Below are 14,527 nucleotides of genomic sequence, written 5' to 3'. Positions count from 1 at the left end.
GATGGGAATGGGAGAGTTGACGCCCCTGCTCATTCTCTGTGGACCCAGCCCAGGCCCACCCCACCTCTCCAGGCCTCAGTTACCCCCTCTGAACCTCCATTGGCAGGCTGGGCCTCCCAGGACCCAAGGTGGGTCTGCTAAGGGAAGCAAGAGGATGGTGAGCTCAGGGGCCACTCCCCACAGACTGGGCCCAGCCCCTGGGCATCACCTTGCCTACTACTGGCCCAGCTCTGTCCTGGCCCAGTCAGTCTCAGGAGTGAGTGCTGACTGACCTCTGTCAGCCATCCTGTTCAGCTAACCTGGGTCAGCCTAACTGGCCCAACCCTGGGCCCCCACCTGTGGTGTAGGCTCCCCGCCCTGGGCCCCATACCAGCACGGGTCAGCGTCTTGTAGATGGGGCACAGGTAGAAGTCCTGGTTCTGGACCTTGCGGTTGGGCGTTGGCAGGAGCCAGATAACGGCCATCTCTGTGTATAGCTCCTTGGGCCGAGACTCAGCCAGCTGGAAGGCCAGAGGGTCCCATCGGGCACCTTCCAGGAACAGTCCATGGATGAAGCACCCCTCTTTGGGTCTTGTCTTGAGCTCTGATACCGACTGGCGCATCACCTGTGGTCGGGCACACAGATGCCCCCTCACATATAAACACCCAGAATCTCGGTTAGGATTTGGGTCAGGAGGCACAAGCTCCCTCCTGAGGGCTCTGCCTGCCTCCCCCCTTCACCTGCTGTTTCAGCTGGTAGCCTACAGTCTGTGCTCTGCCCCTAGGGATTTCCCTGGGGCTTATGGTCTCTTCTGGCTCTCCCTGTCCCCCAACCCCCTCTCAGGGGCTCCCCTGATTGCCAGCCAGCTGTGGCCTCCGTGCTCCTCCTACCTGGGCCACACCCCAGCCTGTCACCTGACCTGGCCCTGGCTGAGTCCAGACCTTGAAATCGAAGGAGATGGTGTCGATGGAGATGATAGACTTGCGGGCATAGTTTTGCAGGGTGCCTGTCAGGAAAGCCTGGGGGAAGAAGAAGCCGCTGATCCAGAAGACGGCTGGGATGCCCTTGGAGATCCAGGTCTGCAGGAAGTCCAGGCGCTGCAGCAGGTCCATGACCCATAAGGACAGTGGCTTGAGTGATGGGTAGGCCTTGGCATTCCAGAGCTCGGGCACAGTGTTGTTGTATAGGCTGGCAGCCATCAGCTCCAGCTGCAAGGACATCACCACCAGCCCTTTGAGTGCTGTGAGCAGGTCTCTCAGCGTCTGTGTGATCACTTGCAGCAGCCGGTTGTACCTATGGAGGCAGTGGCAAGGAGGAAGGCAGTGGTCTGGGGCCGTGTGGCCATATCCACACTCCCCAGTTGTAGGCAGTAGACAAAAAACCAATGGCAGAACATAGGCGCTAAGAGCATAGAGTGGGGTCGAGTGGCCTGAGTACCAGTTCCAGCTCTGGCTGTTAGTAAATGTATGACCTTAGACAAGTCATGTAACCTTTTTGGGCCTTGGTTTACTCATCTGTAAAATGGAATAAAAATATGGCTGAGTTAGAGAATGGGTTTATAGCACTTGGTGTAGCTTTTACTGTCATTACTCTACAGCTCAGTGGCCTGCTGACTCAGGGCTGGGGGTGGCAGGGGATTACCGAGTGACCTCCTGTACTAGCACCGTGTTCATTGACTCCTCATACAGCACAGGGTACTTGGTCATCACCCGCTGCAAGCTGATGGGCTCAGGCACCTTGAGCAGAATGTTCTGGGCCACATCCTCCACTATCTGTGGGCACAAAGAATTCTATATGCACAGAGTTCCTTCCCACAGGGGAACAGGCATGATGGTGGATAGGAGACTGGTCCTGCTCAACCACTGGGCCCTTTCCCCTGCTGCCACTAACCTCCTCCCGGTGCTGGCCGCCTGCAGAGGATGATTTGGGTTGCAGCTGGACAATGGTGCCAAGCAGGGTGTAGGTCTCATTCTGGGCACAGGTGATATTGGCATTGTCATGCAGGCCAAAGATCTCAGGCATGTCGTTGAGTGGAAGGCTCTTGATGTAGGAGAGGTAGCCCTGGAGGGTAGGAGCGCTGCGACTGAAGCCCCTGCCCTGCTCTACCTCCAGCCTGCGGGACAGCCCTCTAACTGAGCACATCCACTACTTGTCACCCCTGGTCGCAAGCTTTACGCATGTCCCTCTTACCCTCAGGACTCCATGGCCTCTGCTCCCTCCTAGCCCACTTCTCCCTGCTGCCTAGCTCCCTGCTTCTTCATTAAGCTGCTCAAACCTGTCACAGCCCCTCCTGCCACAGGCCCTTTACACTGTTGACCCACACTCTGGGGTGCTCCACCCAGCACCTGCCTGCTCCTCACACATCTTAGCTGAAGCATCATTTCCTCAGGGAGCCCTCTCTGACTGTGGTCTGGGCTGCTTCCCACCTCACTGCCTCACCTGGCAGCCTCAGAGGAGCCGCCCGGCCCCTCCCAGCCTCACAAAGTCCTCTCGGGCAGGGGCTGAGAGGCGGGAGTTGGACTCTGCCCACAGAACCTGAGCTCCAGGGCTGTCTTTGTGGGATGGATCAATTCAATGAAAAGGAACTACTGGCCGGTTGGGGCCAAGTCTTCCAGCACCCAGGTGTTCACGGCACCCCAGGACCCCAGCCTGGCAGGCTGCCTAAAGCATAGCCCCGGTGTGTGCTCACGTTGAGGTCGTAGGTGGGCTGGATCTGGTGGTAGACGCCCGAGGCACTGTAGCTGTGCTCGGGGAAGAGCACGGCAGGGCTGTAGAAGTCCTCCAGGATGTTCATGACGCAGCGGCGGTCCCAGTCGTCAGTGACGCGGCCCCCGTAGTTGATCTCCCCTGCCGTGTACTTGAGGACCTACGGGGGGGGTAGGTCAGGCCCCCACAGGCACCCAGCTCCCCGCCCTCAGCCCATCCCCAGCCCACCTTGTAGGGGATGTGGTCATACTCATCCAGGAACATCTTGAGCTGGCTGATGCAGATGCGTAGGTCCCCGTCCGTGAACTCGTAGGGTATGTTGAAGCCCAGGGGCCCAAACTTACGACGCTCCAGGGCATTCCCATGGAACAAACACAGAGACAGCAGCAAGGACTTGAACTCCATCACCTGCCAGAGGTGGGGGCAGGGCGGAGGGGTGTGAAGGGTGGTGATGGAGATGGGGCAGGTTGGGGGTGCACGTGCCAAGTGTGTCTCACCTTGTGACAGGAGTTGAAGAAGTCATCGCTGAGGCTGCTGTAAGACTTGAGCAGGTTGGCCTTGACCCCGCGTGGCGGCTCAATGGTCACCTTGGAGCCATTCTGTAGGATGGACACTGGGAACTTGTTGCTGGGCAGGCTGGTGAGCCACAGGCGGAAGTCCCGGTGCACCTGGTGGCCACGCTCCACGTGAGCATTGAGACCCGTACCTGGTGGCTGCCCCAGCACCAGGCTCCCTCCTACCCAAGGACCCTGAGCCACCCTCAGCCTGACTCCACTCCTGGGTTGGGCTGGGCCAGACCAGGCTGCAGGGACCACTGGTAAAGAACATGGGCTTCGGCAAGTTCCAGGGTCACCCGTCTGTGCTGGGTGGCCTTGGGCGAGTCACTGGTAGCAGTTACTTGAGGGGGCCACTGGGAAGATTAATCTAGTTGATACGTGTTACATATGTCACTTCCTGAGCGCCCACTGTGTGCTGGTGGCTGGGCTGAGTGCTCTGTGGGACGATCTCATTTAGCCTTATCAGTCCTGGATGGATGTACTGTATTCCCTTGGTGTACCTTGTCGGGATTGATGTGCTCAATGAGGCGCTCCAGGACTGGCATCCAGCTCGGTGCCAGGTGGCAGTTCTGAAAGAAGACCCACTTGCCCCTCTCTATGGAGCTGTGCATCATGGCTTCCGCCCGAGGGCCCTGTGGGGACAGGAGTGCTGAGTGGTGGCGGACCAGCTGGCCCAGTCCACCAGCTCCCTTCTCCCCCACCTCCTCGCCCTTACCTGGCCCTGGCCCAGGGAGATGGCAGAGAGCTTCTTGGAGAACTTCATTTCTTCCGCAAACTTGTAGAGGTCGGCAGCCGGGTCAGTGCCAGGCGATAGCACGAAGATGAGGGGCGTGGTGGAGTTGGAGTCTTTGAACACCAATGACAGATTGGCTGTCTGCAGGGCAAGGAGAGATGCTGGGGCCACCTAGAGCTTCTCCTCAGGGGCAGGCGACCAGGGCGAGGTAGGGGGGTGCTGGGGCCCCCAGAGTAGTCCCAGAGGGGCTTCCTGGTGGGACCTGGAACCTCTCAGAGCTTTTTGGGGTGGTTAGGGGTCCTGGCCTGACCAAGGCTGCAAAGTGGTCTGTCCAGGTACAGCTAGGATCCTGGGACCCAGGGTGGGGATTAGCCCAGGTGCTGGCTGACAGCACTTGCCTGGGGCTCAATGAAGCGTGGCTCCAGGTTGGTGGCCACGAAGTCCTGCATGGCATTGGTAACCTTGTCCCCACGTAGGCAGCGGAGGACCAGCAGCTTCTGGAACTGGTCCAGGTACTGGTCCCAGATGCCAGGCAAGGGCTCCCTGCAACAGTGCCCACGTCCCCCTGAGAGCCAACCTGTGGGAGGGCACTGGCCACAGGGTCTCTGCTTGCTGGACAGCAGGGGAGAATGGGGTGTCCAGGGGTACATGGCCGGGGGCATGGAAGAGATGTAGTCACAGCTGCAGGGCAACCCTGTGTGGCCCCTCAGAGAAGGCTCCAGGGCAAGCCTGTTCCTGGGTCTCAGCCCCTGGATGTGCCCACCCTGCTGTGCCCTGGGTCCCAGCTCACCGGTGGGGCTCAGGGCTATCAAAGATGGCCTGGAATTCCGACAGATGCTTCGTGAAGTCAAGGGCGAAGGAGGAGAAGGCCGGCAGGTTGGAGAGTGCCAGGATGTCTCGCCAGGCCCGGTCTGACAGCCAGTCTGGGGCAGGGTTCTCACTCATGACAGGGACAGAGCCCCCGGACAGGAGGTAGCGCCACTCGCTCTGGCAAGGGACAGGGGAGGCTAGTGCCCAGGCCCTGAGGCCTGTCTCCAGCGCCCCACCTAGCAGTGCCTCCCCTACCATCCTCAGCCAGAGAAATGGAGTTCCCCTTAGGGGTGGCAGTTGCACAGGTCTGGGTTAGTGTCACCTCTTTCCCCTTCCCTGGCTGTGTGACCTTAGGCAAAGGATTTGACCTCTGAGCCTCTGTTTCCTCACTTGGAAAGTAGGAAGAATCAGAACTCTGCTTCCCAGGGGTTTTGTGGGGGTAGGTCAGAGGGTAGCTGTGATCCCAGCACCCGGCACACAGTGAAGGCTCAAGCAGTGGTGGCTGTGACTTTCAGTGCTTTCCAACGCACCAGGAAATACCTGGGGCTCATGAGACCATGAGCCGGGAGGCTCAGGACTGTGCTCACCAGCACTCTCAAGGCTCTGAGAAGACATGTGCACAGGAGCTGCTGGGCCATAGTTAACCCAGAGCCTCCTGGCTGTTTTCAAGAAAGGACCTGGCCGCCCCTCCATCACGCACCTGGTCAATCTTGCCCTGGTTCATCATGATGCGGGCACACAATAGGAAGGCGAACATCAGCTTGTGCTTCTCGAAGAGGCTGCGGCAGACATTGCTGTAGAGGTTGTAGGTCAGGTAGCGGTTGATGTTGGCGATGCGCTTCTTTAGGTTGTCTGCAGGGCAGAGGAGTGATGGCAGTGCAGGGAGAAGGGAGGGAAGCAAGATCCCTGGGGCCCAGCCCAGCCCATCTCCCCAGTAGCCAAAGGGGCAGTCTGGGCACCCGCTTGGGGCATTTGCTCCGAGGAGGGTAGGAGGGGCGTGTGTTCTTACGTAGTGTAAGCCTGACGAGGATGTGTATGAGTGGACATACTGAGTGGTGTGAGTCTACGTGTGTGTGCCCGCTGTGGAAATGCATCCAGGTGTGTCACACCTGTGCCAGGGTAGAGCCTGGTGTTTATGTCAACATGTGCATCTGTGCCAGGGCTACCTGCCCTCTCTGAGTTGGCGATGCCTGAGAGGAAGATGTTGAGAAACCACTCGAGGGAGTACTGGTACATGGGGTCCACGTTGGCCAAGTCAGACATGCAGAAGAAGAGGATCTGGGTGCGGACGGCCACGGGAATGTACTCCATGCGCGTGAGGTCAATGTCCTTCTCTGTCTGCTCTGCAATCCTGACCTTGGCCTGGGGGTGCAGTACAGGGGGTGCTGGTCAGGCCCAGGTAGGTTGTCAAAGGGCACCAGGCAGAGGTGGGTGGCGATAGGGGGCAGGCCTGGGGCAGGTGGGGAGAGGCAGGCAGGGGTGGGCCGGCAGTTGCTGACCTGGATCTCAGCAGCCTTCAACTTGGAAGCCTCCAGCACCTTGATGAGCTCCACGTCATCCACAGGGTTGCCCTCAGAGGAGCTGAGCCGGTACAGGATCTGGTCTTCAATGTCCTTCAGCTCCTGGCGCATCTTGGCATTATTGACAATCAGCTGGTTCTTGGCTTCCTCAAGGTCAGGCCGCTCCTCAGCCACTACCTGGCCCAGCAGCTGGTCCTCTAGGCCACTGCCAGGGGTAGGGGACATTATGTCTGTGACACCTGGTGGGCCCTGGAGGGCCAGCCTTGAGCCTGCTGACCTATGTACCTGTGCTCCTGGGGCTCCAAAGAGCCTAGCATCCCTGTTGGTGTCAGCCTGGGAGGCCTGGCCTCTGTCTCAGGCTGCAGGGCTAAGGCAGAGCCTGGCTTCAAAGTGACCAGTTCTCAGCGAGACCTCAGGTGGCAGCTTGGAATCCCAGCAGGGGCCAGGCAGTTGAACATGTGAGTTGCTGGGGTCTGAAAAACTCCCTCTCAGCAGGAGGGGGCTGGGGGTGATGGGGAGGGACAGGACTTAAGGATGTTTTCACCCCCTTGTCTGTGGAGAGGTTCATAGTGGCCACTGGCATGGAGGCCTTAGCACTCTCTGTGGGTGGTCAGCAAAAGCTATAGTGCCTGGGCTTAGGGCAGCAAGGGCAGGAAATGGCTTGGGTGCAGGGAGCCAGAGTATGCCCCCCACAGGGCTCCAGGACAGCTCTAGGGGTGAGTACACAAGGGCTCAGCAAGGGCTGTGGGGAAAGGGTATCCGGATGAGGTGGAGCTAGTGCTGGCCAGGCAGGCTGGGGGAGGGGTTCCTGACCAGGGATCAGGATGATCTGAGGGTGGGGTTTCTCAGGTGGAAACAGTGGCAAGTAAAGGGAGTTCGTGGAGGGGCTAGAAAGACCTGAAATGCAGAGTGCCTGGGAGGAAGCTGGCGGGGCCTCAGGGGGAAACCCACTGAGTCTCTGCCTGGGGGTGGGAGGAGGCAGCCAGGCAGGCTGAGGCAGAGCGGATGCTGGGGGTCCCAGGGACCAAGGGCTTACCTGGGAGACAGGGTGAAGTTGATGAGGGTGAGCTTGGTGGAGATCTCGGGCGTGTAGTGTGGGTTGGGCAGCTTGGTGGTGATGTACATCCTGAAGTCCTCGTGGTAGGGGATCACCGTGTCTCCCAGCTTCAGCACCTTGTTCCCCTGCTGCTTGTATGTCTGTGGCAGGTGGGATGGGCAAGCGCTGTGGCTTGGGCTTCACCAGTGAGGCAGGGGAAGGGGGCCGCCCCCACCCCCACTGCTGCAGGCCCACCTGCTTGAGCAGCACGGGCTCCAGGGCGGGATCCAGCTCCTCGCCCACGTTCTCTAGAAGGCAGGGCTTGCCAAAGCGGATGGCATTCTCCATGCTGCGCAGGAAGTCGCGGTCGCTCAGCTTGAACACGTCCAGCCCGCTGTCCTTCTCCTGTGGGCACAGGGGGCGGGTGGGGGCCGCGGGAGCTGAGAACCAGCCTGAGGCTCAGCTACTCCCCCTGCACCTGCTAAGCCCCGCTGGGTGGGGTGGTGGCACCCGGTGGGTAGGCTCACCATGTTCTTGATCCATTTGTTAGCCTGGCTCTGAGGGTCAATGAAGTGGGTCCAGCGCTGGGAGAACTGGTTGATGACCCCATTCTCCACTGACAGTGTGTCGTTGGGGAGGCCAGCAACCTGTGGGGGACCGGGCTGGGTCGGGGGTCTCACACAGCAGGCTCAGCTGGGACATCAGCCACTCCCAACCTTGTGCTTTGGCTGTGTTTCCCTTCTCCTTACTGCACCCTCTTGACGGTGAAGGGCAGTCCTGAGGTCTCAGCCCCCAGGACTGGTCTCCCTCCTATTGGCTGGCTCCCGACACCCTCCTTCGCTGGGCCAGTCGTTCCTCATGCCTGTTGAGTCCTTGCTCAGTCAGACCATCTTCACGGAGCCAGTAAAGCCCATCAGCCCTCCCGGACTGTGTTCACGCTTAGCCTCTGCCTGAGCCTCTTGGTTCTCTCCTTGCGCCAACTCTACCTGTCCTCCAGGGTCTAGCTCGGACACGACCTCGTAACCCTCACTCTGGACACTGCTCTCCCACCCCACCCCCACTCTCATAAGCACCCCTTGACCTCTCTGCCCACAGTTAGCCAGCATCTGTACCACTCGCTCGGCTTTCTCCTCTCCTACCCACCAGCCTCTGACTGGCCCCGGGCGGGCTCAGGAGACGCATCTCTAAGCAGACCCAGGAAAGAGGGTGGGAGGGAGGCGGGAGGCTCCTGGCCCAGCCCGACCACACTGCAGGCCCAGCCCAGTTGCTCCAGCCCCCCAGGGTGGGCACCTGCCACGAGCGGATCTTCACGGGGTTCCCCAGAGTCCCGATTAGCGTGGGCTCGGAGGTGTGTGGGACATGGTGAGTCGTGAGCTGCTTGACCCAGCTGTCGTAGAGCACCGTGCGGTACTGGCCCTGGGGAGATGCCAGGCTCAGGGCCACCCCACTGAGACAGCCGCGATGCCCTCCCACTTCCCCCTGCACCACAACGCTCAGCAGTTGTGCAGAGGTCAGAGCTCAGACGTGGAGACAGAGGCCTGAGCTCTAGCCCCACTTTGGGGAACATCCTTGGCCTCCACAATCCTCAGCCCCTTATCTGTGGAACCAGCATAAGAACAACAATGCCCACCCATCAGGGCAGCTGTGAGGATTGAATGAGAGGCACACAGCAAGCACGGCAGTGTGAACTCACACTTCCCTCTAGAAGGCCAGCCCCACCGGAGCAGGTTTTCTGGCTGTTTTGTGAGCTGCCATATCCCCAGTGCCTGGAACAGCACCTGGCTCAGACGGGGCGCCTGAGAAGTGCTTGTTGAATGAGTGAGAGAAGAGCCGCCCCTCAGGCCACCCCTCATGGAGGTGAGGCCTCAAGGCGGGGCCGGGGGTTCCTTACCGTGAAGGGGCCCAGATAGGCTACAAAGCCTGCAGCCACCAGCACGTCCCCGAAGATGTTGTCGAGCGTGTGTTCCAGGTTCTCCACTGTATCCTGCCAGCGCACCCTCTCGTCCGACAGTCCGTTGATGAGCTGCAAGGACAGCCCATGGGGTGGGTTCTGGGAGGCTGGGCCGGGGGCCTGGGTGTCCCTGCCTGGCGCAGTCCCCGAGGTGGCCGGTGTGGGGGGTGTGGACAGCCACCCTGGGACCCCCCCTACCACCCGGGCCCTTCCAGCCTGTCGGGGGCAGGCCACACCACAGGCCCTCACACCTTGTCGGCGCGGCCCAGCCGCTGCTCGCACTGCTCACACTTCAGCTCCAGTTCCTCCTTCTTGGCAATGCAGTCTCGGTACTTGGCCTGCATCGTGGCAATGCCATCCTCCACCTTGTGCAGGCGCTGCTTCGCCTCCTCCAGGATCCTCTGTGTCACCTCCAGGTCGTCCTGGGCCTCCCGCAGGGCTTGCTGCGGGCAGAGGGCGCAGGACCAGCTTTCCTGGTGCCCAGAGGAGCCCACGCCCTCTCCCCTGCCCCCTAGGTCTACCCAGCCCTCACCCGCTTGGGCTCCACGGCCTTGGCCACGAAGTGGTACTTGTGCATGGCGCGCACCCACTGGCAGATGGAGGTGCAGGCCTTGGACACCTTGGCGATGGCGGCCGGCTGGAACTCTTCATTGTCGATGTATGGCTGGATGGCTTTGATCACCGCCTCCCCAATGTTGTCCTGGGGATGGGAACCATGGGCTCAGGGGGCTGCTTCCCAGGGAGGACAGAGAAGGCTCTGCAGGGCTGAGGGGCATCCTGCTCCTGCCGCTATGCCCCGTGTAGGTAGGCCTCAGTACAGGTGTCCTCCCTAGGGAATAGACACAACCCACAAAAGCTGGCCAGAAGAGGATCTTCTGTATTCTAAGATTTCAAATAACATGATCAGAGATTTTTCTTTCTCAAGAAATGACACAACCTCAAGATCTGATAATACAGGGACTTCCCTGGTGGTCCAGAGGGTAAGACTCCGCGCTCCCAATGCAGGGGGCCCGGGTTTAATCCCTGGTCAGGGAATCAGATCCCGCATGCATGCCGCAACTAAGAAGTCCACACGCCACAACTAAAAAGATCCCGCATGCCGCAACGAAGGTCCCGCGTGCCGCAACTAAGACCCGGCGCAGCCTAAATAAATAAATAAATATTAAAAATTTAAAAAATGAAGACCTGATAATATGCAGGCCCCATTTAAAACCCATTTAGAGACAAGGGCTCCTTCTTGGCTGATGTGGAGACGAGTGAGTGGTTCTGATGCCCAACCCGGCTCACGTTCAAATGTAATAATCCCTACCCCAAGAGCTCACCATACTCTTGGAGCACTTGTCCTACCCTGGGAGAATCCAGCTCTGTAATTCAGGATGAGCCCAGGAATCTGTACTGTTCATGAGCTCCCAGAGGCCAGAGCTTGGGACCAGGGGAACCTGAGTGCTGGCCGTGAGCCTCCTGATTTGGGCTCAGTTAGAGGGATGGGGAAGCCCATAGAGTCCAGCTGTCACTGAGATGGGCCATTGCCTCTGCCCTCCCAGTGCAGTCTGGGACGTGCCCAGGGCTCCAACACTGACACATGGTGGGGGAGGGGGGGAGCGGCCCGCGTGGGACTAATTTCTGGGCTGGAAAGGGGCCCTCCAAGAGGGCTGCAGGCTCCAGGCTGACCTAACCCTAAGCAGCCCCATGAGAGAGCATGCCCATGGATACTGAGAACCCCAGATAGACAGGAAGGCAGAGAAATCCAGAGACAGACAGGCACTAAACCTCAGGTGTTAAGGCTGAGGGAGAGGCGATGATTGAGCAGCCAGGGAAGGTCTTGGCCAGCGCCATGGGGGTTTCAGGAAAAAAAGAGCAGGAGAGAGAATCTCCAGGCTGCGGAGCCTTGGAGTGACTGTGGGTGATGTCCTATGGGCATAGGAGCCTTCCCAGGTCCTGATTTCCTCAACACCCATCTGTTGGTCGGTCCGTCTGTTTCCCCCACCAGCTGGAGAGCTCCTCTGTGCCAGGATCTGGTCCCATCAGCTCTGTGGCCACAGGGCTGTGTGTGTTGCAGGCAGAGTGAGATAGGATGGAGGCCCCAGCGCTGGTGGCGGGGAGGGGGCCGGTTCCTCTCCTCACTTCTCTGCCCAGCTGGGTCCTGCCCTCACTCACTCCCAGCTGGCTGGGTGCCTGGCACGCTCACCTTGTCAAACTTGAGGAGGCTCTCCAGGAAGCGGCCGGGGTCTTGCAGCAGCCCCTTGCCTGGCTCCCAGTAGTCATCCACCTTGGAGCCAGGCTTCTCTCCAGGGACCTTCTTGGGCTTGATGCCCTTCATGATGCACACAGCTTCTATGACCAGCTTCACACCTGGGGGCGGCCGCTGCATGGCACGCACCTGTGGGCCAGGCCAAGAGTGGGGAAGGGGGAGGTCCATCACGGAGTGGTACGGTACCTCCAGGCAGGGACAGCCACCAGACAGGGTGGGCCCCACCAGCCAAGTCCCTACCACTACAGACCAAGGGCACACCCGGGGATCCCCCAAGGTCTGCCTTAGCCTATGGCAACTACTGCTCCCCCATATACCCAGGCCTGGCCACGAGGTCCTGTACGCTCATTTCTCAAGGCCCAAAGCCCTCCTCATGCACCTGCCCGGGCCCTGGGGGCTGATACAAGGAGGTAAGGGCAGGCAGCTGGATTCAAGCCCTAGTTCTGCCCTCATCTCTTGACATATGACCCTCAAGGGATGTGTAGAGGGAGGGCCTAGGGGCCAGGACCCAAGAGGGCTCCAGGGAGGGATGTCAAGAAAAGCCTGGGAGGTGCCTAGCCACCCACCTCGGTCACATCATTCTTGTTGAGGTTGCGCAAACTGGCCAGGGCTGCATCCAGGGTGGGCAGAGCCTCATCCAGATCCTTCTGGGCATCGTCAGCAATACCTTGTGCCTTCCTGGCCTTCTCATTGGCCTTGATCTCCTCTGCTTGCACTGAATTCCGGGACTCCTCAGCAATGGTTGTGTCCACCTAGGGACCAGAAGTAGGGAGGGCCCAGGGATGGCCCGTGTCAGGGACAGGTGTGCCCTCCTCCCCTTTCTCCTCTCTGTGTCTCAGTCTCCCCAGGTGGAAGGAAATGAGGGTTGGGATGCCCCATTCTCTAAGGACCATCTCGGCTGTGACAGCCCACGGAGACCTGGGAGTGCTAGGAACTCCTTCCAATCCTGAGTGCTCATCATGGGCCTGGCATGGGGCTCAGGGCTTTACATGCTTGAGCATAACTACCCCATGGGCAGGACCCCCTAAACCCACAGGGCACCTCCATGCAGAACAGAGAAAGGCACTCTCCTCCCACAAGTCACTTTCTTTCCATCTGCTGGAAAAATTTTCAATACCACTGCCTTTGTAGAGCAGGACATGATTGCTTCTGCCAGAAAGCTGCCATCGTGAATATGCAAACCTGCGGAGGCTGCTATGATGACCGGCCCTCAAATGTGGGCCCTCTTGTAGACTCAGAGGATCTTAGAGGGAGACTCAGGCAGACTCTGCACCGCTACCTGTGGCTGCCCTGCTGCTCAGTCCGTGTTGTGATTATTGGGTTTGGATTTGTCTGTCTTGCTCATCACCATATCCTCTGCCCAGTGCAGCGCTTGGCATAGAATAGGTTCTGAGCAAGCATTTGTAGAATGAACACATGACTGAACGAGGGAACTGGGCACCAAGAGGCTAAGCAACCTGTGAGGCCGGGCAGCTAGGGATCTTGTGGCTGCATGGGGGTGCCGAGCATCCTCAGACACGGTCAGCCATCAGGGAGGGGGCCAGGAGCACTCCCAACCTTGATCTGCTCCATGGTGAGCGTGGTCTCCTTGGCAGCCTCCTCCAGCAAGGGGCGCATAATCTCCAGCTCTTCCTGCATCTTGGCCACGTCCTCCGAAGTGCGCAGCAGCTGCGGGGTGGGAGGTGTGGGGCACAGAGAGGAAATCCGGTGTGACAGTGTGATGGGGACCAGAGAGTGAGTTAGGCCTGGAGGGGGCAGGGGAGAGGTCCCTGCAGGGCCGCCCTCATTCACGAGAGGCTGTGGCCAGCAGCTTCAGTGGCCCCCAGGTTGCCCAGTGGACCCCAGAGGAAGGGAGCAGTCCCCTAAAAACATTTGGGGTGACCTGCTTTGGCCTTGCCCTTGGCCAGCAGCTCTTTTGGTGAGGGAGGAAGCCACCCATTTAAACACTGTGGGCTGCCAACTGAAAGGCCAGGCTGGGCCTCCGGGGTCAGGACTGAAACTGCATGGGCAGAACCACGGGCAGCTATACGTTGCCCACAAGGCCCCACCCCAGCCCACCTTGTCGAGGCCACTCTTCATGCGGTTCCTAGCAGTTTTCAGCTCCTGTTTCTTCTGCCCGATGAGGATGGAGAAAATATTGAGCAGCTCCAGGTAGCTCTTGGGGGTCACATAGTTGTGGCGGGCCAGCTCGGCCAGATACTCGACACACTTCTTGGCCACCGACTGGTGGATATACACACAAACCTGAATCTGTGAGGAAGCAGACCACTGATGCCAGTCTTGTAGAGCCCCCAGCAAAGATGGGGCACCAGGGTGCCCTTGAAGCCACTGAAGCCTGGTTCTGCGGAGGGAGCCACGTGCAGGAACCTCAACGGCCCTCACACTCACTCTCTCCTATGATCCTCACGACCTCCAGGTAAAGGTCACCTATTCTGCAGATGAAAAATCCCACGACCCAGAGAAATCAAGGGGCTTTTTCAAGTTCACACAGTTGTCAAGGGCAGAGTTCACTTTGAACTTGGACCCAGGTGTGTCCCAGCTCTTGGCCCAGTGCTCTTATCACAGCCCCTATGACCTGCCTCTCTCAGAAAGCCCTAAGGTGGGGCCCCTCTCGGAGGCTGTAGATGTGGGGAGGGAGGGCCCAAGGCCTCAGCACAGCTGGGCAGAAATGGGCTCACCCTAGCTCTTGGCCCCCAGGTGACCATCACTGTCTCAGGCTGGACCAGACAAATCTACCCCCCACCCCATCTGTAGTCTCTGGGTTGTATCAGGGGGCTCTTTGTTTGTTAATGTAGACCATGTTTTAAAAAAAACTCTTTACTGAATTTGTTACAATATTGCTTCTGTTTTACGTTTTGGTTTTTTGTCGCCAAGGCATGTGAGATCTTAGCTCCCCGACCAGGGATTGAACCCTCACCCCCTGCAGTGGAAGGTGAAATCTTCCCTGGACTGCCAGGGAAGTCCCTATATCAGGCGACTCTTT

At 59.2% G+C, this 14,527-nt stretch overlaps 1 protein-coding gene across 1 annotated transcript in view; it reads right to left on the bottom strand.

Moving 5' to 3' along the window:
- The window catches only part of DNAH1 (dynein axonemal heavy chain 1), a 79,064-nt gene that overhangs the window by 361 nt on the left and 64,176 nt on the right, over positions 1–14,527 (bottom strand). The window contains exons 53-77 of the mRNA XM_027121021.1: positions 13,603–13,794; positions 13,102–13,212; positions 12,111–12,296; positions 11,482–11,673; positions 9,826–9,993; positions 9,545–9,736; positions 9,234–9,365; positions 8,633–8,758; positions 7,870–7,989; positions 7,598–7,747; positions 7,343–7,503; positions 6,286–6,511; positions 5,953–6,148; positions 5,487–5,638; positions 4,767–4,963; positions 4,375–4,519; positions 3,959–4,117; positions 3,744–3,875; positions 3,184–3,354; positions 2,915–3,094; positions 2,670–2,846; positions 1,871–2,041; positions 1,622–1,752; positions 922–1,273; positions 371–605 (exon numbers count right to left, since the gene is read on the bottom strand). Of these exons, the coding sequence (XP_026976822.1) occupies positions 371–605; positions 922–1,273; positions 1,622–1,752; positions 1,871–2,041; positions 2,670–2,846; positions 2,915–3,094; positions 3,184–3,354; positions 3,744–3,875; positions 3,959–4,117; positions 4,375–4,519; positions 4,767–4,963; positions 5,487–5,638; positions 5,953–6,148; positions 6,286–6,511; positions 7,343–7,503; positions 7,598–7,747; positions 7,870–7,989; positions 8,633–8,758; positions 9,234–9,365; positions 9,545–9,736; positions 9,826–9,993; positions 11,482–11,673; positions 12,111–12,296; positions 13,102–13,212; positions 13,603–13,794 (4,354 nt within the window). The remainder of the gene's footprint in view (positions 1–370; positions 606–921; positions 1,274–1,621; positions 1,753–1,870; positions 2,042–2,669; positions 2,847–2,914; positions 3,095–3,183; positions 3,355–3,743; positions 3,876–3,958; positions 4,118–4,374; positions 4,520–4,766; positions 4,964–5,486; positions 5,639–5,952; positions 6,149–6,285; positions 6,512–7,342; positions 7,504–7,597; positions 7,748–7,869; positions 7,990–8,632; positions 8,759–9,233; positions 9,366–9,544; positions 9,737–9,825; positions 9,994–11,481; positions 11,674–12,110; positions 12,297–13,101; positions 13,213–13,602; positions 13,795–14,527) is intronic.

The sequence above is a fragment of the Aethalodelphis obliquidens genome, unplaced genomic scaffold, assembly GCF_003676395.1.
Source record: "Aethalodelphis obliquidens isolate GAN/ISIS:26980383/991018 unplaced genomic scaffold, ASM367639v1 scaffold22, whole genome shotgun sequence".
In the NCBI taxonomy this organism is placed as follows: domain Eukaryota; kingdom Metazoa; phylum Chordata; class Mammalia; order Artiodactyla; family Delphinidae; genus Aethalodelphis; species Aethalodelphis obliquidens.
This window is presented reverse-complemented; position numbering and strand designations above follow the sequence as displayed.